The sequence below is a fragment of the Symphalangus syndactylus genome, chromosome 2 (assembly GCF_028878055.3).
Source record: "Symphalangus syndactylus isolate Jambi chromosome 2, NHGRI_mSymSyn1-v2.1_pri, whole genome shotgun sequence".
Classification (NCBI taxonomy): Eukaryota; Metazoa; Chordata; class Mammalia; order Primates; family Hylobatidae; genus Symphalangus; species Symphalangus syndactylus.
This window is the reverse complement of record NC_072424.2, coordinates 103,036,966-103,060,536: the sequence shown is the minus strand read 5'-3', so window position 1 is coordinate 103,060,536 and position 23,571 is coordinate 103,036,966. Positions and strand designations below refer to the sequence as shown.

General features: G+C 38.5%; 2 protein-coding genes across 9 annotated transcripts in view; one reads left to right on the top strand and one right to left on the bottom strand.

The window, feature by feature from the left end:
- The window catches only part of HDDC2 (HD domain containing 2), a 78,663-nt gene that overhangs the window by 27,124 nt on the left and 27,968 nt on the right, over nucleotides 1-23,571 (top strand). For both annotated transcript variants that reach the window (XR_010116594.1, XM_063621165.1), the window contains exons 5-6: nucleotides 7,518-7,578; nucleotides 21,560-21,666. Coding sequence is in view for 1 of the 2 variants with exons in the window: in XM_063621165.1 (XP_063477235.1) it covers nucleotides 7,518-7,578; nucleotides 21,560-21,666 (168 nt within the window). In the remaining variant the exon portion in view is untranslated. The remainder of the gene's footprint in view (nucleotides 1-7,517; nucleotides 7,579-21,559; nucleotides 21,667-23,571) is intronic.
- TPD52L1 (TPD52 like 1) overlaps nucleotides 6,077-23,571 on the bottom strand; it is a 110,125-nt gene continuing 92,630 nt past the window's right edge. Inside the window, exons 4-8 of one of the 7 annotated variants that reach the window (XM_055263323.2) lie at nucleotides 21,356-21,457; nucleotides 17,510-17,524; nucleotides 15,802-15,840; nucleotides 12,378-12,438; nucleotides 6,077-6,742 (exon numbers count right to left, since the gene is read on the bottom strand). In XM_055263323.2, coding sequence (XP_055119298.1) covers nucleotides 6,614-6,742; nucleotides 12,378-12,438; nucleotides 15,802-15,840; nucleotides 17,510-17,524; nucleotides 21,356-21,457 — 346 coding nt within the window. In that variant the 3' untranslated portion in view covers nucleotides 6,077-6,613. Of the gene's footprint in view, nucleotides 6,743-12,377; nucleotides 12,439-15,797; nucleotides 15,841-17,509; nucleotides 17,525-21,355; nucleotides 21,458-23,571 lie in introns of those variants that run through there. The other 6 variants (XM_055263331.2, XM_055263341.2, XM_055263352.2 and 3 more) reach the window with 6 other exon arrangements.

Here is a 23,571-nt window from a genome sequence, read left to right as displayed (position 1 = left end):
TCCATTACTGGATATATGGTTAGTAGGAAAACAACTCCATCTATTAGCATTGTGGAGTTTTTCCCTTGGCATGAAAACATACACACAAAATAACCCCAGATAAAGTTCAAGTATTTATAACCAGAGGTGTTCTGTGGCCCCGCAGTTTTATTTTCAATGTTTTGTCTACCATAATTTTCATAAATAGCTAACAAAACAGTTCACAGAGAGACTTTGGAAACTTCTACTGGGTTAAACTTTATAACTAGTCACTTAACCATTATCTCAGTTCATCATCTACCTATGAAATGGGAGTTTTCAATTAGTCCTAAACCTTCCTAAGGAAATACACCTTTTAAAGAAAGAAAGAAAAAATATAATAGTGTTATAAATAAAACATTTGATAAGAAAATAACAAAATGAAGATCAACAAAATAACAGCTCCTGAGCCTACCAGCAATGTCTATAAATATTTGAGCATTGTTACTCAAAAATGTTTTCACTTAGAAGATAACTGCCACTTGCCTAGAATTTCTCTTCTGAATGATAACCCTATAATTACAGTGGAGAGTAAATCATTATTCATGGTTTGAACTCAAGAAAAAAGAATTATTTGTTACTGTTTGTCAGATTCTAGGCCAAACTGAGGTCTAAGGAGAGTCGGTGGGCTGGTGGCAGGTAGCTGGAAAAACTTTAGGAATCATAGGCAGTTTTGACATGGTCTTATTCTCTCTCTGGGCGTGAGCCATATGTACAGTATCAGCAGGGTAGTTAAATCCTTTACAGACAATAATGGATCCCAGCCAAGCACAGGCTCATGTGAATGGTCACCTAATGTGCCTCACATGGTATGGTTACATAATGTGTAGAGTTGTGTGCCTGCACTGAAGCATGACCCATCTACCACTGCCCGGGTTTCCACCAGAGCCCATCTGAGCAGTACAGCTGCCACTGGGTACCACAGCCCATGTTCTGGCCACATGGCTGACCTGGAATCAGCAGGGACCAAAGGCTCACTCACCTCATGATCCTGCTTACAGCACCAATTGTCAGGTTCTAGCCCAAGCTGAGGTCCGAGGGGAGTCGGTGGGCCGGTGGTGGGTAGCTGGAAAAACACTCTGGGAATCATAGGCAGTTTTGACATGGCTTTGTTCTTTCTCTGGATGTGAGCTATATGTACAGCATCAGCAGGGTAGTTGTACCTTTTACAGACAATAGTGGCTCCAAGCCAAGCACAAGCTCATGTGAGTGGTCACCTAACGTGCCTCATGTGGCAGGGTTACATAATGTGCAGAGTTGTGTGCCTGCACTCCAAACCTGCTGAGTCATGGTGCACCAGAAGGCCACCTTGGCCTACCCCTGACTAAAGCACAACGATTTCCCTTACACTCTACCCTCTAGGCCGAGGGGAGTCTTTCAGGTAGGGATACATGCCCATAGGGCAGAGCCCTGGATCCATAATCCACAACAATACAGACAGCAACAGCTCACTACTGGGATCCCAGCTATACTAGTTATGACTTTTAGGGCCCAGCATAGCCAGAGCCCAGGGATGCCCACCATCTCTGCAGGGGGTCATCAGTAAGGCTGTCAACCACTTTAATTTCCCATGAGACCCCTTGCAGAGCTGCTGTTATGTTCTGCCAATTGTCAGGGATAAAGGTATAACATCGTGTTCCTAAAAGGATACAGGTGCCTCCTTGGGCAGCAGTTAGTATGTCTAAGGCCATTCAGTTTTGCAACACCACGTCAGCTTACTCCTGACTAAAGTGCAGCCATTTTCCCTACACTGTTTTCCCCTTATGGATTGGTATTTTACCAGCTATTACATAATTCTCAATGCCCTTGTATTTGAAAAATGTTGATTCACCTCAAAGCCTTGTGGTGGTGATACAGGCTCTGGGGTAAATGACTGATGAGGTGCTTTGTAAAAAAGCATCTCTGTACTCAGCATTTTCATTTAAGCAATTTGTCAGTCTTCACATTCAAAGGTGAAATGGGATGATTTCTGTGAAAGACTTGATTTTGTTATTTTTGGTTTGCTTTAATTTATATATATATATATATGATGGATGGATATATGTATTATATATATTATATATATAATGTGTGTGTACATGAATATACCCTCTGGTGTGAACTGAAGGTCAAGCAGAAATGTTGGATAAAGAATTTTACCATGCTTAGAAGTTATCAAAAGTAGCCATAAGATTTTGCCAAATATTGTTATAGTTTGAAATTACATTTGAATGCCAGGTTTGAAGAAGTTGTTTCACATTTCATATTAAGTCACTTTTCAAACTTACCACCATCTTCCTTTATCACACTACTTCCACTCAAATTGAATACTAAGTGAGAGGAGGACGATGGGGTTGATGTTCAACAACTTTCAAGCTTACACGTAATTTTGGAACAATGAACAGTGACAGAAGAGCCATGTAGATCCCTGGGTTCCCTCTACACTGGCCACTGTGAATGGCATGGCATATCATGAAGATACGTCCTAAAGCATGCAGTTTGTTCTGTTTGCTATGGTTCAAGAACAGATTTCTAACAAAATGTGTAATTTAGAGTAAGATATGCAGATTGCATTGCTAAAATGACTTGCCAATGGTTGTAATCTTTTTTTGAGACAGGGTCTCTTCTCTCTGTCACCCAGGATGGAAGGCAGTGGCATGATCTTGGCTCACTGCAGCCTCGGCTTCCCTGGTTCAAGAGATTCTCCCACCTCAGCCTCCCAAGTAGCTGGGCTTACAGGGATGTGCCATCACGCATGGCTAATTTTTGCATTTTTAGTAGAGACGGGGTTTCACCATGTTGGCCAGGCTGGTCTCGAACTCCTGACCTCAGTTGATCCACCCACCTTGGCCTCCCAAAGTTCTGGGATTACAGGCATGAGCCACCATGCCCAGCCAATAGTTGTAATCTTTATGTGATGTGAGTTGTGAGATAAAGTAGCATTGTAAATTTACAAATATGTTCATCATAGCAACTGTATTTAAAATGTGGTAAATGGTTAAATTTCAGAATGGCTTACTTTTTTTTAAAAGCTAGTTTGTTTTGTAATCGCAATTACATCAGAATTTTTGATAATTGAAAGAATTGGCGCTTGAACAACTCGGGGGTTAGGCCTGCACAGTCAAAAATCCGATTCTAGGATGGGAGTGGTGGCTTACGCCTGTAATCCCAACACTTTGGGAGGCCAAGGCAGGTGGATCATGAGGTCAGGAGTTCAAGACCAGCCTGGCCAAGATGGTAAAACCCTGTCTCTACTAAAAATACAAAAATTTGCCGTGCCTGGTGGTAGGTGCCTGTAATCCCAGCTACTCGGGAGGCTGAGGCAGAGAACTGCTTGAACCTAGGAGGCAGAGGTTGCAGTGAGCCAAGATTGCACCACTGCACTCCAGCCTGGGCAACAGGGTGAGACTCAGTCTCAAAAAAATAAATAAATAAATAAAACAAAAATCTGATTCTAACTTTGGCACCCCCACCAAACCTAACTACCAACAGCTACTGTTGACCATAAGCCTTACTGATAACATAAATGGTCAATTAACACATATTTTTAATGCTATATGCATTACATGTGGTATTCTTACAATAAAGTAAGCTCTGGAAACAAAATGTTAAAAAAAAAAACAGATAATATATGTACTATTCATTAAGTGGAAGCAGATGATCATAAAGGTCTTTATCCTCATTGTCTTCATGTTGAGTAGGCTGCAGAAGGGGAGAGGCTGGTATCACTGTTTCAGGGGTGGCAGAGGCAGAAGAAAATCTGCACGTAAGTGGACCTTCACAGTTCAAACTCCTGTTGTTCAAGAGTCAACTGTACATTTTCTGTGGAGGTATCCTTTCATACACACATGATGTTGACCTGAAGTCATTTTGGTTTGTTATTAAAAGGTTATGTCCATTGTGTGCAATTACTTTTTAGGACTTGTGAAACACTTTAAACTACTGCTTGTGAACTGAGCCGCACTAGATGTAATTGAGAGGCTCAGCTATCAGTCGCATCAGGATGAGCTTGCACACCCATGGTGAGGGAGAACCAGGCAGCTCTTAGTGATGCTCCTGAAGCTAAGAGTAGGCTCACTGACTAAACTAGGTAAGACTGCCCACCTACCGACAGGTGTTTGATTCATCTAATCTGAGTTATTCACACACATTTTATGACAAAAAGAAAAAATGCTACTTATGCCATGGCCATTATGAATATCACTTCTAGGTCAGAGTGAATAATGAAAAGCTTTTAGACGAATAGAGATGATGGGCATAAGATTCTTACCAAACTAATGAAATCGGAATTTTGATGAATGGAATAAAATAGCTAAAATGTGTTGGAAGCTGTAAGATATTACCACTAAGTTTTCTTGATTGTTTTTCTATCCAGTTCTAATATTGTGTTTTCAGATTATAAGGCTGAGACTATTGTGTGCAGAAATTGGTTGGTGAATGGAGATATTTGTTTAAAGTACCATAACTTTATCTAATACAATGTGGTGTGCTGAATATGGTAAAAAAGAAGGTGGCAGGGAGTTTTCACAAGCTGGCCACTTCACGGTCAACAGGCAGCTATAGATTGGGCACAGAGACTGAGTACCTGTGTGCTGTGGTGAGCGAGCCAGCATGGCCTGAGAACCAGCTGGGCAGGGTTGGTTTCCTGCCTCTACTTCAACCAACAGGCTGGAAGCACAAGTAAGGGAGAATGCCAGCATCCCTGCTAGTGAGCCTTCTTTGTCTACATTTGTCCACTCTGGTCAAGTTTACAGCCCCATTCCCTCTGCTAAGATTCCAGGCCTCAGAGATGATGTTGTCCTGAACCACCTTGATTTTCAGTTAGGTGTACAGATTGTACAGATTGTCACGCTCCATTAATTTGAGTAGAATTTTTCAGATGTGCTTTACTTCAAAATGTCGTATATATCACTTCTATTTAATAAACACAAAAAATGAACAATTAGCATGCTAACAAATACGTATATATTATATGGGCTTTTTAAATAGTGATTCTTTTTTTAGGTTGGATGTCTATTCAGTGTGCATGTTACAAATATATCTTAAGGCTATATCCCTGCTACCTAATAACAAATATATGTTCCCATTTAGAAAAAGAAAAGAGAGGCCGGGCGCTGTGGCTCACACTTGTAATCCCAGCACTTTGGGAGGCCGAGGCAGGCGGATCACGAGGTCAGGAGATCGAGACCACGGTGAAACCCCGTCTGTACTAAAAAAAATACAAAAAATTAGCCGGGCGTGGTGGCGGGCGCCTGTAGTCCCAGCTACTCGGGAGGCTGAGGCAGGAGAATGGCGTGAACCTGGGAGGCGGAGCTTGCAGTGAGCCGAGATTGCGCCACTGCACTCCAGCCTGGGCGACACGACAGAGCGAGACTGTCTCAATAAAAAAAAAAAAAAGAAAGAAAAAGAAAAGAGATACATATGATATGGAAGATAAAAGTTAGTGCAGAAATCTGAGTGGATTGATAAATACCAGTTATTTTCATACATGTGAACGATTTACAAATTGAAAGGTGTTGCAGAACGCTGCTTTTCCCACTTTCTAGCTATCTCTTTTTTGGCTATCCTTTATCTGACTAACTACTACTCTATGTAGATTGGAGGCAATTTTAAAATTGGAGATTATTTTAACATCCTAGGATAGCTGAGGTATCCTCTCTCATGTTCATATCCTCTCTCATGTTCACCAAATTAGCAGTAAAAGTTGACTACTTATTATTTTTGGAGACAATGTCTCACTCTGTCACCCAGGCTGGAGTAGTGCAGTGGTTTAATCATAGCTCACTGCAGTTTCAAACTCCTAGGCTCACGTAATCCTCCTGCCTCAGCCTCTAGAGTAGCTGGGACTACAGGCAAGCAACACTATGTGTGGCTACTTTTTTTCTTTTTTTGTAAAGACAGGGTCTGTGTTGCCCAGGCTGATCTTTAACTCCTGGCCTCAAGCAATCCTCTCACCTTGGCATCCAAAAGAGTTGGGATTACAGGTGTGAGCCACTGCACCTGGCTAAAAGTTGATTTAAAATTGCATCTGTAAAATCATAACTAGCAACTTTTAAGACAAAGAAATTAAGAATTCAAAGTCATTAAAATCAATTCTTTTAATTGCTGAAATTAACATACATAATTCATGTAGGTGAGAGAGATCACAAGTAGTCGGATGAAATTTATAGTAAATCATCCTATTGCTGGAGACAGTCATGAAGAGCTCCATCCTGTTGATCTGCTGAACTGAAAGGGACTGTTCATTCAGTCTTCAAGGACATGCACATCATAAAGGAGGCCAAGCAAAAATCAAAGCAAACAATAGCTACATGTTTGGAAAAATATACATCGAATTACACGGACAAGAGTTATGACCAGTTGTGTACCTGCTCAAGTGGGAACATTTTAAAATGTGACAGTCATCTATGAATACTGAAATGTGATGGTCAAGTGGTCCATCATCAACACAAATACAAATGGAAATCATTAAACTTTCTGGAGGGCCATTTGAATAACAATGTCAAGGCCTGGGTTTTTCCCAGCGGGATTTTGGTCTTCTTATCTGGATAAGCACAGGCAGAGATGGGCTGGGTAGTGGCTGGTTTCTGGATGCAGCCGCACGCTGGCGCTGGACTTAGCACTGCAGCTCCTCCTCCTTGGTCCGCTGGGAGCCTCCCGCCAAGCTCTGGGCACTGGCATGGGCCGTGGAGCTGAGGACCTCCTCAAAACTGCCTCCATTAGGATTCGTCCCGCCTACTTTCGTCTGAAATGAGCAGATCCACAAAAATGCCGTTAGTTGTTACTATCATTTTTGTAATGTTTTTATAAGAATACCAAAAGCTGGATTACTTTCAAATTCAGAAATACTTTCTATCTTTAGAAACAAAAGAATGTACAGAAGTTTGTTTCCTTTAGCAGAGTGCCAGAATGTTATTCATACTTGGGTTCTGGGATAGGATTCCAAACTTTAATTTTGCACAGTTTTAGCAACCCTCTCTTTATCTCTTCTATATCTAAAATTTTAATTCCTTCAGGCGCATAATCGGATCCATGGACTTGGAACACCTATCCCCACTCACCCAGAGAACTGATCTAATCAAAATGGAATTAGATTTTTTATTAATCCCTCCAATTTTACAAATGTATAAACATCCTTACATGACCTAAACTTAGATTTTTCTACTTGGGAGTTAGCAGGGCAAACTGGATTTCTGACAAATGTCTTTTGAAAAGTCAGAGTGGCTCAATGGAAAATGATTTCTGGTTTCTGCTTTGAAAGTTGAAGATGGATCAAGTCCTAATCACTGGTGATTTCACATCATCTTAGGCAATTGCCTTTTGATATGGTTTGGCTGTGTGCTCACCCAAATCTCATCTTGAATTGTAGTTCCTGTAGTCCTCATAATCCTACCAGGGAGGAACCTGGTAGGAGGTAATTGAATCATGGGGGCAGTCACCTCCATGCTGTTCTCGTGATAGTGAGTGGGTTCTCACAAGATCTGATGCTTTTACAAGGAGCTTTCCCCCTTTTGTTTCAGCACATCTCCTTCCTGCCACCGTGTGAAGAAGGACATGTTTACTTCCCCTTCTGCCATGATTGTAAGTTTCCTGAGGTCCCCTCAGCCCTGTGGAACTGTGAGTCAATTAAATCTCTTTCCTTTTTAAATTACCCAGTCTCAGGTATTTCTTCACAGCAGCGTGAAATGGAATTAATACACCCTTACAGTAGGAATATTCCTTACAATGCAGTTATGATGCTTTACGAGGCTTTTTTCTTTTGTGTATTTGTTATTGACTAACAATAGAAACACGAAGGAATTAACTTACAATTTAAAAATAAGGCTAAGTATTTTGAAAAATTCCTTATTAAAACTGCTAAAAATTCCTTATTAAAACTGGCTTCCTAATCTCTCATAATACAAAAAGAAAAAAAACATGTAATACAACTTGCCCCCTTTTTTTTTTTTATTTAAGGTTTTGGTCCAGGCCACGTAATGTATTTATCAAAAAGTAGACGCATTAAAAATATGGTCTGCTTGACATGATGCAAAATGCTTAGTGCAAGTCTTATTAATAGTCACATTGGCCTTCCCTCCCATTGTTTTTCATAATGTAGAAAAAACACTTTGAAGGAAAAAAAAGATATAGAATAGATAATGTTGCTATTGCCAAACTGATGTTGATGCCTCTCTGTCACCAAAGTGATCATCCGCAGACATCAGCAACACCGGGGAGTGTGTCCGTGCTGCCTGGCCTGCCCTTTTAAAAACGTAACCAGGGTTCAAAAGCAGTTCCATCATTACAAAACACACTTCTCTCCAATTGTCACTAAAATCTCTCTCTGCCTCTTAAATTTATTTATTCAATTGAATTTTTGTACTCTGCTTGGTGTCAGAAAACTCAACCTGTAAAGGGCCAGACAGTAAATACTTTAGGCTTGGGAACCACATTTTCGCTCTCACAGATACTCAAATCGGTTCTTGTAGGAAGAGCCACAGCCAATACCTAAGTGAATGAGCATGGCTTCCCTTCCCCTTCCCCTTCCCCTTCCCCTTCCCCTTCCCCTTCCCCTTTCTGTTCCCCTTTCTCTTCCCTTTTCTTCTTTCTTTCTTTTTTTCTTTTCTTTGTCTTTCTTTCTTTTTCTCTCTTTTCTTTCTCTCTTTCTCTTCTTTCTTTCTCTCTTTCTTTCTTTTTCTTTCTTCTTTTTCTTCCTTTCTTCTTTCTTTCTTTTTTTGAGATAGAGTCTTGCTCTGTGGCCCAGGCTGGAGTGCAGTGGTGTAATCTCGGCTTACTGCAACCTCTGCCTCCTGGGTTCAAGCAATTCTCTCTGTCTCATCCTCCCTAGTAGCTGATATTACAGGCGCCCACCACTATGCCCAGCTAATTTTTGTATTTTTAGTAGAGATGGGGTTTCACCATGTTGGCCAGGCTGGTCTCGAACTCCTGACCTCTGGTGATCTGCCCGCCTTGGCCTCCCAAAATGCTGGGATTACAGGCGTGAGCTGCCAGGCCTGGCCAAGGCTGTGTTTCAGTAAGACTTAATGTATGGACACTGAAATGTGAATTTATGTAATTTAATTTTCAAATATCACAACATATTATTTTTATTTTGATTTCTTTCAACCATTAAAAAATGTAAAGCCATCTCAGCTTATGTACCATTGAAAAGAAAGTGGTCAGCTTAGTTTGTGGACCTCTGACAGAGCATTGATTCTTCCTTCCCTCTGTTATCTTAACACTGGGAACAGGTTGGGGGAAGGGATGGTTTCCATTGTGTGATTTTTCACTATGCTTATTTCTTCCCTGAGAGAAACAAATAAGATTAATTCAATGTAATCTACTCTATTAATAGTTCCCTCTCTCCTCTTTTTTCTTCCATTCACATTCTCTTTTGCAATAAAAGTTAACACACAATATTGAATTCAGTGAATACAAATTACTGACGTTTTCTTCTGTGCTTTGTTTTATTATTCTTTCCTGTTTCTTGATTTCCTCAAAACAGAGTAGTAAAATAAAGAAGGAAGGAATGGCTTTGTAAGAAATCAATTTGGCAAAGAAGGGATGGAATCAAAGATATTCCTAACCATGTAGGTTTAATGACTGCCTACCGCAATACCTTAGGTAAGGACCTCCTTAAGCAAAGATGTGAATGATAAAATTCTCCTGGACCCTTCTCTACATAATTGTTTTCCATCCAAGTATTTGTCACTTTGTCCCCCAAATTATAATCGTTCTTTGCATAGAATTTCATTTGAATCACTGAGTTGGGCTTCCTAATCTCCCATAATACAAAAAGAAACAAAACATGTAATGCAACTTGCCCCCCCCCCCTTTTTTTTTAAGGTTTTTGTCCAGGCCATGTAATGTATTTATCAAAAAGTAGGTGCACTAAAAATATGGTCTGCTTGACATGGATGCAAAATGGTTGGAAGAGATGTAGTTACTCATGACTCACTGGGAGATGGTAGAAGATACCAAAAGTGGTTTCACAGGAGTTCGTTCTGCATTTGCTTGTTTGTTTTGGATGAAATAGGAAGCATGCTCAGTGACTATACAGGTGACATCAGCTGAAGTGTCAAGTAATACATTGTAAGGGCATAGGCAGAACTAAATTTTATAGGATTGGAAAAGTGTTTCATGGAAAAACAAGCTACAGAATTTAGTATAAAGAAAGACCCATGGATTTGGTACAAGTGCCACATGGTACATGACAGATTGTGTGAGAAGATGGCAGGAGTGGACCTTTATAGCAGAACCTTATTTTCTCACAGAACATAAATATGACTATGATTCCTTATCAGCAGTGTTTTCAAAAATCAAATTGAAAGCAGGGCATGTGAATGGAAATGCAGCACATAGACCTGCAAGAAATTCCACTCATCTTTACCGACTCATGAGTCATTCCCTCAGCAGAAAACAGTCTAAGGATCCTTAATTAAAGAACAACATAGACATTTGGGAGAAGATTTAGAACACAAAAGTAAACTGCAGAGAATAAGCTATATAAAAAAGGGTTATACATATCTATTATTTAGTCTAACGGGAAAAAAAGGACCGAGAAATTTGTAATTATTGAGGAAGTGGGAGGTTTGACACAAAGCATAATTATCAGCTATTCTGCATTGCCTGGGTGGACAGAAAAAGAGGAATTAGGCTTTGGCCATGAGATAGGAAGCGTGTGGCATGTGAGTCTTGTTAAACCACGAACAGTCATACAAGCATAGAATCACTTTCAGGAGGTCTTCACAAAGGCTAGTATCTAGTGGGCTGGGTTAGTTATGTGCATGTCTGAAGGAGACGGCAGGCTATACCTTCTATCTAAATGAGGTGCGAAGAGTGAGAAGCTGAGCATGTGGATCAAACACTTAAATCTTATGTGAGCCATGAGCTTACCAGAGTTTCCTAAAAGCAAATGATAATAGGTTGTTCTTTATTCTTCTTTTGCTTCTTCATATCTCCTTCTTCTAAATAAAACCTAAAAAGTACAACTTCTCCTTTGTCAGAACTTGTCTAACAGGCAATGGAACCCATCCTCACTGAGTCATCTAAGGCTGAAAACCAAATGTTTAGAAACTGACTCCTAGGATTTTTGAGCCTTTCATTTTGATCTTCTAGCAAGAAGATCAAATGTTCACAACATTGGATGCTCCTCCCTTTAAAAAAATTTTCCTACCCATGGGGCTGTTTAACGGCTCCCATTGGTTCCCGTACGCTCAGTGAGCAATGATGTTGGCATGCAGAGCAGTGAAACTGCACAACTGGAAACTTCCGGTGAATGAAACTGATGAAGGCATGATAAATGCTGAGTAATAATTTCATTCCTGGGCCTTAAACACCTAATTATGGGTCTAATAAAGTAGAAGTAGACTATGTGAAAGACCCTGCCCTAAGAAAAAGACTCTCCAGGTCAAAATCCACAAGAGCACCTGGAACCGCGAGTAAGGAATAACTTACAACTTCACATATACCTATCAGGCAGCACACATGAGAGCAGCGTGAAGACACAGGATTCAGAGGCAGCTGAATAATCAGCATGGGATATGAAGGTTTTTGATCTGGTTAAAGATCACATATATTCTTAATTTTCCCAGTTATGGTAAAATACAGAAATGGATTGTATACAAAATAGAGATAATGATAGCAAGATGTAATTAAGTCATTAAGTGATACCTTTAAAAATAATCTTAGTAGTTTTAATGATTTTTCTTGTTTTAAGAGTTCAATTTTAAGACTAGACTGATTTCATTTTACTCTTTTTATTCAAACTTACCTATGCTAGAACAATAATTCCAGTGAATTTTTAAAACACTCTGTAATAGGCATATTTTCAATTTATACCCAGGGATGAAATGCATTATTGTGTTATTATAAAATGCATTTTGTGACTCAGTTTAATTTTCCCTCTATGATAGCCATACTGTGCTGTGCTCAATACCTGAATTTATAAACAAGTCTAGGTAGCTGATGGGTAGTGGATACGTAGTCCCCAGTTTGTTTTTGCTGGTCCGTGTCCAAACCAGAGCAGCTCTGAGCTGTTATTGAACTTTCACTCACACTCTAAATTCAGAATTCATATAGCCTTTATCCTATCCACAGTCGTCTCTCACATATCTACTTGTGGAAGGATAGCATTAAGAGATTAAGTGGTAAACACATACCCCAATTCACTTTAATGAACAATTCACCCCTGAATGGTTTATGGTTTATACAAACAACTCTAAGGATACAGTACCACTATTCAATAGTGGTTTTATTCATAGATTTATATGTGAAGAAAAAGGTCTGACTTGCTACAAGCCTGCCTTCTTGGCCCTGCCTCGACTTTAAACTAACCACAGCAATGGCTAAGCTGTCCTGAGTCAATAGACCCACTCACACAGAATTCACTTCATCTGTACCTTGAGGCTTGTGACAGTTGTCTCAACCCTCTCCTCAAATGATTTGAAAGTAGGAGAATTCCTAAAATAACAAAAAGAGAGAGGTCAGCTCCAAAGGCCTAGCTGTCTTAGCAACCATGCTGTTTGGTTTTCTGCTCATATTTATAAACACAGCCTCTGCCACAGAGCTACCTGTCAGCTTGCCACCTACACCAACCACATTTTAAAATGTATGTCACTTCTGTTAGGTTAGGTTCAGAAACCATAACCTGACATGGAATTTTTCTAGGTAAAATGATCAGATACTCAACTATACAGTAAATAATATGGTATTTGGCAATGACACAACTGTAATAATTCCATGGTACACTGTAAATCATTTCCAATGAGCCAGTGGAGCAATGGGTAGCTTAAGTTTTCATTTAGCATTTATTGTTTCTATCACAACACTCCTCTTCCCGACTCAGGTTTTTTAGTAAGCAATGGAAAATCCGTATGAAGAATGTCATGTTTGAGTTTTGCCACTTGGCATTTTTAAAAGTCATTTATTTCAGCAAATGTGAGACAATTCAGAAATAGTGCAAGGAAAAAAATGTTCATATATTTTTTCTTTTCCATGCCTTAAAAAAATAATCATTTTGACAACTTACATGAAGTGGTGTTTTGGAAAGTTAATGCTTTCATTATTTTAAGATGAAACATACCCATTACCTACCTAATGTCCAATCAAATGGTGTTATTAGCACGTGTTATTTTTCCTCCCAAATAGGATATACCTACTTGTTCTCTTACCAAACAGAACCTTTGCAGCCTAATGGCTTTTTTTTTCTTTTTTTTGATAGAGAGTCTTGCTCTGTAGCCCAGGCTGGAATACAGTGATGTGATCTTGACTCACTGCAACCTCCGTCTCCCAGGTTCAAGCAATTCTCCTGCCTCAGCCTCCTGAGTAGCTGGGACTACAGGTGCCCACCACCACATCCAGCTATTATTTTGAATTTTTAGTAGAGATGGGGTTTCACCGTGTTGGCCAGGCTGGTCTCGCACTCTGACCTCAGGTGGTCCACCTGCCTTGGCCTCCAAAAGTGCTGGGATTACAGGCGTGAGCCACCGTGCCTGGCCCCTAATGGCATTTTATTTGTGACTCATTCATTGTATTAAATAATCTATACATAATTTTGTTGCTTTAAGCATTAAAAACTTCATTTGGTGCTTTCTGGTTTTCTATATTGGATTTGGCCCCATGATATTATAATTTAATGACATCACTACCATTAAAAATACCACCAACTCCTACTAAAGAAACAGGAACTGAACTAAGTGTATTTTAAATCTTGTATCCATGTCAGCTTTCAGCAGCAACAACTGCCATCATTTTCAGATCAAATAATTCAACTAAATGTTGAATTAATAAGGCACTTGTTATTCTCGCGAGTGAAGAAAAAAAAAGTAAAATAAGAGGAATGGCCTAGAAAAACTTTATAAAGGAGAACAGCTATAGAATATAGGTTTCATTGGTGCGGAATGAAGTATCACTTTTATACTACTAAAAGGTAATGAACATAGATGTTATGAGTGAATTTGGGGATTGTCTCCTGAGTCTTTGGTGCTCCACATGGTCAGAAATGTACCTGCATTCAGGCTGCACAGATTAACAATGGTGAGTTCAGAGGGCCCTGACATAGCATCACATTTTGTGTATGACTCAAACACGAGTCAAATTCCTACAAGTGATCCTCCATAATCCTGTTACATGATGAAATATTAGTAAAATTATACTTGCATGACTCAAAAAGTATATAGTTATTGGCACTTCATTTCCATTGCAGGTTTTATTTGGCCAAGCCTGCACATATGACTGCCTGTCATCCATCAGTTACACAGGCCCACAGTGAGGAAATGGTTCATGGGTATATGTTAGACAAGCAAAATAATTTTTTTTCAAGTTAGTTTCAGGCAAGCTCATGCAGACTACATTTGACCCATAAGTCACTACTAGATGAATTCCTGGTTCACAGGGGAAAACTATGTTAATTTTTGCTAGCCTTCTTCTGACACCCAGATTTAAAATTTGACAAGTAAAGGGGAACAGAGCCTTAGGTTCCACTACCCAACTGGGGTATTCTTATACTAGGGAGAGCAAGCCATTCAAAGATGAACTAAGCAATCTTGAATGTGTACTCTCTGTTTACCACCAAATACAGAGAACTAAATACTGTGGTTAAATTTCCAAATCAACCAATTAACCACATAACCCCAGTGTAGAAGAGCCTTCCTTCATAAAATATAATGGAACAGACATTCACCTAATTAAATTATACTAGAATACATGCTGGAGAACAGGGAGAAACTCTGTAATCAGATTTAATCAGATGTACAACTTTAATCAGATTTAATCAGATGTACAAACTTTTAGCACTGCAAATGACCCTAGGAAGAATTTGGCTTCATGACAGTTAAAAAACAGAGGAAAAGATTATTTTTATATATATATAAAGAATTTGGCTTCAGCCGTCTCAAACTATTGAAAGTAATTGAACTCCTTCTATAATGCATTCAAACCACGATATTAAAATAAAGCAGGTAGAAGAGGCATAGCTCTGACTGAAGTGGGGGAAGATCCCAAAGGCTTCATCTCTAGGCAGCCTTAGGGCTCAGTGGGTGGAGGGGCACCTTTGACAAGCAGCTAATCTGGTTCTAGCCTCTTATTTTAAATATGATGAAGCTGATACCATTGAGGTGATTTTCCCAAGAGTGCAAAGTTAATCCTTGGCAGAGCTGGGCTAGAGCCTGCATTTTCTAATTTTCAATTTAACACTCATTCCTGTCTTGCTATTAGTTTAATTTTATCTGATTGCATTACTATGCCATGCAAACTTGAAGTTAGGAATGTCTTTCTCACCAGTTTTTATCTGGTCAGTAATTATACTGACATTTTATTATTTAACAAACATCTCACCTTAATATCTACCTTAAAAATCCTAATGATATCCTTTCTAGAACTTTAGCCTTCTTAGTCTTCAATCCTTTCATTTAAACTTGCCCCCAGGCTGGCATTTAATTCTGCTGAAATAAGAAACCCAAGTTTACCTTTGCAAGATTGCTTGGCATGTTCAGACACTGTGCTAAATGCTTTATGTAGGTTCCTTTGTTTATGCCTCACAAACACCATATGAAGTAGGTCTTATTTCTTGCAATATATGGATAAAAGAATTGAGGTTAAGTCACTTGTCTTGAGTCACACAGGAAAGGCTAGATTTAAGCCAGGATGTCTGGTCAAAAGCCCAAGCTACGCAATTCTTCTACAGAATTGTCAGCCTTTTCTTCCGAAGACCATCAGCAATTTCCTTTCACATAAAGCAGGGGAACCCCATAAGTAAATATAAATAAAATAACACCTTAAACACATTTCATATTAATATTACATAAAATATGTTACACACATTACCTCATAGCAGGCATACTTATGGAATGGCGAATGGAGTAGCTTCAGAGCAAAAGCAGATTAAAAGGGAAAAAAGAAAAAAGAAGAGAGCACACATAAGTACATGAAAAACTCCCTATTCGTAGTTCTAAAACAGCAATTCCAAATATCTGAAATATTCCCTGCCCATCCAACCAAGATGATATTTGTTTTCGTTGGGTATAATGGGCATAGTCAGCTTTCAAGGGTATAAATGAAAAGTAGATGGTGGATCCATGGTTGCATATTATTTTACTTTCTGCAGCCTCCTTTTGCCAGGAAATCTGAGAATGTCTGGTTTCTCCCAGGTGAGCCCAGTAGCCCATGGGCATCTTCTCCAGGCCCAGCCTAGGTCTCTACTCCCTTCTGCTCAGGAAGACAGTAAGGAGCAAAAGAAAGTCCCCAGGAAATAGAGCCAGGCAGGTAGAAGCTAATCATTCCACGGTAGAGAAACTGGCCAGAGGAAAGCAAGAAGTTAACATAAGACTTTCAAGGAAGTACATGCCAGGCAAACACAGTTCTCATAGGCCATAGGGACTTCTGCATCCATTCTGGTTTGATTGTCAAGATGACTGATTTGTACTAGATGATTGTCAAGAACATCTGGTACAAATACAAACATTCCTGAGAATTTTAAGAGATTTAGACTTCTCATCCTATTAATCCTAGTAGCTGATTCATCTTCCCTCTGGTTGATTGCCTGTTACTTTCTATTGAGTTCCACTCAGAAATCAGGCTGGGCAAGGGGAGGAGCACAATGGGTCCATTTTCCTGGCCTAGTGCTGGCTCCCACCTCACACTTTTCAACAGCGTCCCTGCTTTCTCTTCTCTCAAGGAGCTAATAGTTCAGGGACCAAATCTGTCACCCTTCCCTGATAATATCCACTGAGGGCATTAGTATGGGTAGCGCTTTGCTAGAACACAGAAAGGACAAAGAAATTCATGGGATACTTACGGTCTTACCCTAGACATTCGATTTAGAAACTATTAGGCAGATATTTCCTCAGAAATTACACTTCAAAAGCATCACTAAAAGAGCCTCATCTGCATTACCAATTGCTGTATCTCTGTAAATATAGACCGCTTTCTTAGGAAAAAAATGTAAAAAATAAAAGTATATAATAAGATTCCAGCTAAAAGAAGGCTTAATTCGGGGGCTTGGGACTAACAGTCATAAACTTCTTAACATACATGCTTTTCCAGTACCTCCCTTCAACTTCAGAAGGCACAGAAAGTTGAAGGTGAAATATCAACACAAATGATGGGTACAAGAAATTCAGAGAAACATGACAATCTAGAGAAAGTCTGTTTTTGTTTCTCAACTTTACTTTCTAGAAGTTTTAGAAAACATATATAACTTTCAATCTCCACTTTCTTTTTTTTTCTTCTTCTTTTCAATTCTAAGAACCTCTGTCAACACCGGAAGAAATGGTGCAGAGAAAGAGACTCCTGAGAGATTGCTCAGCAAGCGAAATGGTGTAAATGATTCAGAAATGAGATAGAGATGTACTTCAATAAGTTCAAATGTATTAAGTGCCCTATAAACTATCTTCCTGGTCACAGACACTCTCTGGAAAAGAGAGTAGTTTTGTTGGTTCAGGCACAGTGTGAATGAAAGAAACAGGGAGCCCTGGAAAGCAAGGGGGCAGCAAGGGAGTGGGCAAAGCCCCACACACAGCCCCATGGCGCTTACCCGATGGAGTGAGACCTGCAGCCGGGAAGCACAGGAGAGAAGAACAGGAGCAGAGTTAGCAAACAGGAGGCAGAGAAACACTGCACTGCCCTTGGTGGTCCCCTTTCAAGGGCCCCAGAGCACAGACAGGGTAGCTTCATTTACCACTCTTGATTACACTGACTTTTTAATGTCTCTGACAAATCATTTTACCAACTCAGGTTTTGCTTCTAACTGTTATTCCTATAAGTATATAACAATGATTGGACTATCATAAAATGACATGCCTTCTCCAAACATTTTGTCCCCACTGGATCACAGTTTGAACAAATTAACTGAGAAGTTCCCAGAAGATGCCAATATTATTAGAAAAATGATTCCAACCACTTGGATTTCCTCAGAGTACTTTCCTAAGTGTGACCTCATTTTAACTTCACAGGAAATATTTTGGTTAAGTGGGTATTAACAATGTTATTTTATGGATGGAGAAAGAGAGTGGGCAATTCCATGACAATCAGGTTAAAATGAGAATCTTACTTAGCTCAGAAAAATATAACTTATTTTTACAAAACATACCAATTACATCTTAACATAAAGCTTTTTTTTTCAGCTATTAAAAGGCCCAAATTCTAGGTTTTACAAAATCTGTAAATATTAATTTGGAGTTATTTTAAAGAAAAACTGAGAAGTATTGTTTTTCTTCCAAGGTATCTGAATTTTGCTGGTAATGTTTTTGAATACATTCAGAAATTTGTTACCAGAATGCACAAAAATGTTATAGCATAACTAATAAAAATGTAGACTAATATGACACTTTTAACCAAAAAGAAGTTTAAAATAAAAGGTCTGTGACCAAATTTTAACATATTCCCCATATTTACAAATTGGCACATTAGTTTTTGAACAAACAATCAAAGCTTACTAATTTTTCTCATTTAAGGGCTTTTATTAAATTAAGCTTAAACACTTTTAAAATGACTTTTATTTATATTACTTGTTTGGGCATAATTTAAAAGTAAAAATCTTTGTAAAACTTGTTGCTTTCACAGAGAGCTATTCTCATTTATATACAAATGTTAGATATAGTTTGAGAGAAATATACACATAAAATATTATATAAATAAAGCTCTGAAATTTTCAAACTCTTCAAAATATTTCAGGATTGTATTTGATTATCTAGCAACATAGACTATATTTTCCAATATTTTTAGCCACAGTTTATAATGAAAATGTTGTATCCTCTACATGGGGTAATAAAAAATGGAAAGTTTGGAAGTCCTGGAAAATAGGACATCCACTATACCAGACAAAGCCACATTGAAACAGGAGGAAAGGCAGTCAATATAACCTTGACATTGTACCAAATTAGTGTTTGAATATGAATGTCAACATATTGCACATGTGAAACACAGTCTTCTTTCTTCACTATTGGGAAAAACAATGAGCAGGGCCCTTATGAAATACAGTGGGCTCCTGTTAACATAAAGCTTTTTTTCAGCTACTAAAAGGCCCAAATTCTAGGTTTTACAAAATCTGTAAATATTAATTTGGAGTTATTTTAAAGAAAAACTGAGAAGTATTGTTTTTCTTCCAAGGTATCTGAATTTTGCTGGTAATGTTTTTGAATACATTCAGAAATTTGTTACCAGAATGCACAAAAATGTTATAGCATAACTAATAAAAATGTAGACTAATATGACACTTTTAACCATGTGGGGCCACCTTGTAACTGAGCTGGTCACTTAAAGATAAAAAACTGCTATTTTTTGAGTGCATAATACACGTCAGGCTTTCTTCTGCTACTTTTATAATAGTCCAGTGACATTGCTATTCTTATCTCCATTTTATTAGTCAGAACCCCAGGTACAGGCGAGCTAAGTTATGTCTGTCTTCCTCATAAACTGACCCCCTGAAGCCAAATTATCCGGAAGCTTGTTATAAATGCAGATTCCTAGACTTCACCCCAGACTTACTGAGCACAACCTCTGAGAGGTGCAACCTAAGAATATGTATTTTAAACAAGCTTCAGAGGTGTTTGTAAGGTCTCCTAAAGATGTAGAAGCACTATTCTAGTTAGCAGTGTCATGCTGGAGTTTCCAGGGTTCAAGTGAAAGATTTCAACACAGTATGAAGAGAACCAATTTTATAAACATGGGAAAGTATGTTTTCTTGGGTATAACAGGTTATAGAGTGTTTCCTATTTTAAAGGATTATTTAATTAGTTTAGATAAATGTTATAATGCCATTACAATTATTACAAATTTTATTTGTAATAACATTAGGGGTAATTAATAATCCAGAAGGGTTACCTGTTTATCACATCTGCTTCTGAAGAATTTTAATTACTTTTTATTATTGTGGCATTAGTAAAAATGAAGATAAAACAATGTACTCAGATTTATGCATATGTCCTTGTGAATGCCTAGTTGTTAAAATAGTGAATGAATATTGTGGACAGTCCAGCAATTTTTGAAGTAAATAAAATTTAATAATATAATTTATAAAGGTATATCTATAAGTGTAAAGATAGAAAGATATTTGCCTCTCAGTGTCAAAGCTTTTCCTTCCTTTTTTTTTTTTTTTGAGACAGAGTCTCACTCTGTCGCCTAGGCTGGAGTGCAGTGGTATGATCTGGGCTCACTGCAACCTCCGCCTCCTGGGTTCAAGTGATTCTCCTGCCTCAGCCTCCCCAGCAGCTGGGACTACAGGCACACACAACTATGCCTGGCTAATTTTTGTATATACATATTTTTTTTTAATGGAGACAGGGTTCCACCATGTTGGCCAGGCTGGTCTCAAACTCCTGACCTCAAGGGATCCACCTGCCTCAGCCTCCCAAAATGATGGGATTACAGGCATGGGCCACTGTGCCCAGCCCAAAGCTTTTTGTTTTTAATAAAAAAGTAATAGTTTAAGAATCCAGTAAAATAAATACACACAGATTTTTTTTAAAAGAAGATATTTAAAATGTGCTCGAAAAGTTTTTAAAGAATGTAGGGAAAAATGAAACTGATTTCTAAAGAAAAATCCTCCAAGGCATATTAGCCAAATGCAAAATAAACTATGACCGGTATTTAAATAAGCAAAAACTAAAAGAGTAATAATTCTATATAAGATAAATTCCTTGTACATAATATGAAAAACTATTGCCAATACTACATTTTTTTTTTCTGGTGCCTCCAGTGAGAACTTTTGGTTCTCAAGTCAAAATCAACCTTGATGGTCACCCTTATTTTATGTAACAGTGAAAGACTGAAAATAACGAAAATGTGCAAGGGTACTTATCTAAAAGCATTGCTATAGCTATGCACTGGGAGATAAATTCATTAAAAATGAAGGTGCAATCAATATTTAACATACTCACGAAATATTTCTAAAATGAAGAAAGAAAACTACCAGAAGTGTATATGTATGTTATCTTTATGGAATAAAAGGATAAATATGTACATATTTAACATGGAAAAAATATACTAGATGGATGTATACAAATATATAACTTAGAATAGTTTATCGGAGTGCATTCCACTAAATGCATATTTTAATCTATTGTTTATATTACAGCTAGTAAGATTTTACACGTGCTGCATTCTTTTGAAATCTGCCTCACTACCCTGTATCTTCTATTTTTACCAGGTCAGGTCCTAGTAGAAACAGCAACTCTGGGACCAGGCCACCTAAGCCTAGCCTTCAGGCAGAAAACGTTCCAATGTGAAAATTTATCTTAGTCATCAATAATATCAGCCATATAACATTATTATCCATTAAAATAAAAAAAACCATACTGAGATGAGCAGCTAATAGCTAGTGCTCCCTTCAATCGGAAAGCCAAGGGCTTAGCACCGTTCCCATAGTATTTTCCCACAGTACCTCATGTCTCCGAACTTCTTGCTGATGGCCGTTCCAACGTTGCTGAAAGCTGCAGTTGCCTTCTGCCCTGCGTGACTCAGGGTTTCATGTGTTTTCTTGTAGCTAGAAATAAAACAGAACAACACGGTTTTTATATCATGATCTCCCATAAACAATTCATCTTCCTTCTCACTCCTTACTTTGAAAATGTCCTTTCCTCAACAGATTTAGGAAGAAGATCCACAAAACCAACTGTTTCCATTCATTGCCTGGGGATGATGGGTTGGCTGCTGTTCATCAGAAGGAAAGTCAGACCATTAAATCTGAATTTAGTAAGTATATACAGATACAAATGCAAATACAGATCTGAATGTGCAGATCTTTCATGACAAATAATGGAACTGCTCAGTGAGCAGAATGTTGTTCTTGAAGTGTATTAGTTCTAAAACAGACACTTGTCAATGAAAGCTCTAGGCACCAAGGATGACACAGAAATTAGAGAATGCAGGTTTAGGTTCTGAATGGACATCTAAGCTTATACTGTTAATTTGGGTAAAGTAAGCCAGAAAAAGGCAAAATACAGCTAGTTATTTAGCTTAGTTTTCTAGTATTTATAACTGGGAATAATAAAGGCACATCATCTGAAGACAATATAGTGACTGTTTTTCAAAACAGTTTTAGGAATATATACTGTGAATATTTGTTGATAAGCCTATGTCATACTAGACTTGACTACTTGAGGGCAAGGAAGCCATTCATCTTTGTGTCCCTAGTCTCTGACAAAGGGATAAAGAAGAAACTCAATAAATAGTAGATGAACAAGTGGGTGATATCAAAAGGGACAACCTTTTGTGACTCTGAACTGGGAGTAGTGGCACTAGGAAAACAAAGAGGTATGATGGATTACAGGGATATAATGGACAGATTTAACAGGAGATGGTAAGTGACAAATAAGAGCACGACAAAAGATTGTCCTGAGGATGTAAGCATCATGACAGGAAGGACGGTGGTGCTACCTATAAGGATGAGAAATTTCTAAGTTGGTTATGAAAGTGGGAAATAAAAGGTACATAACTTGAGGAATAACAGTAAATCAGCAAAATTTTTATACACATTAAAAAAAACCCTCAAATCTTAACATGCATATGCTGTCTTCTTCTGATTTATGCTGCTCCCAGGTAAGTTCTCCCAAAACCCTGTTATACTTGCATGCATATGGTATCTGTAAGAAAACATTATACCCTATGAAATCAGCTATGTAGGAACTGCCCTTTTTCCTCTACCCCTTCCATCTTCCACAAGTCATCCAGTCGTAAGTATGATCTCAGGCTCTAGTGAATGTTTTCAAATATGTGCCTTGGTCTTCCCTAGGACAGAAATAACTTTATTAATGTGGTATTGTTTTTGTGAGCAGAATGGAATCTGTCTATAATATTGTTAGCATTATATGTTATTTATTAACACAATGCCTGTTTTTTTAGGAAGCATAAAAGACATACATTAACTAGATCATAAAACCAAATGTTCATTTACTAAACAGACATTTCCTATCAAAAATGCAAAGACCGGCCGGGCGCCGTGGCTCACGCCTGTAATCCCAGCACTTTGGGAGGCCGAGGAGGGCGGATCACCAGGTCAGGAGATCGAGACCATCCTGGCTAACACGGTGAAACCCCGTCTCTACTAAAAATAAAAAAAAATTAACTGGGCGTGGTGGCGGGCGCCTGTAGTCCCAGCTACTCGGGAGGCTGAGGCAGGAGAATGGCGTGAACCCGGGAGGCAGAGCTTGCAGTGAGCCGAGATCGCGCCACTGCACTCTAGCCTGGGTGACAGAGCAAGACTCTGTCTCAAAAAAAAAAAAAAAAAAAAAGCAAAGACCAAGGGGAATAAGGGTCAAAGAAGAATCTGGTGACTAGGGGGTAATTTGTGTCTCTGGAGAGGACTGTGTGAGGAGAACAAGGAATGTGGATGCCAGATGGCACCGGGTCAAACAGCAAATGAGACAAGATGAAAGAAATGAACAGCTTTTAGGAAGTTTGCTTAATTTATTTTTTTCTCTGAAGGTCCAAAAAATATCAGCTCATTCAAATTAAATTTTATTTTTACATTTTGCGACATGATTTTAGGTTTTAATTTTGGAAACACATTTCTGACTACATGAAACCATGGAATTTCAGGCAGTTTATACATGAAATCAAATATTATTATCAAGGAGACAGGCGGAAGATGGCAGATAG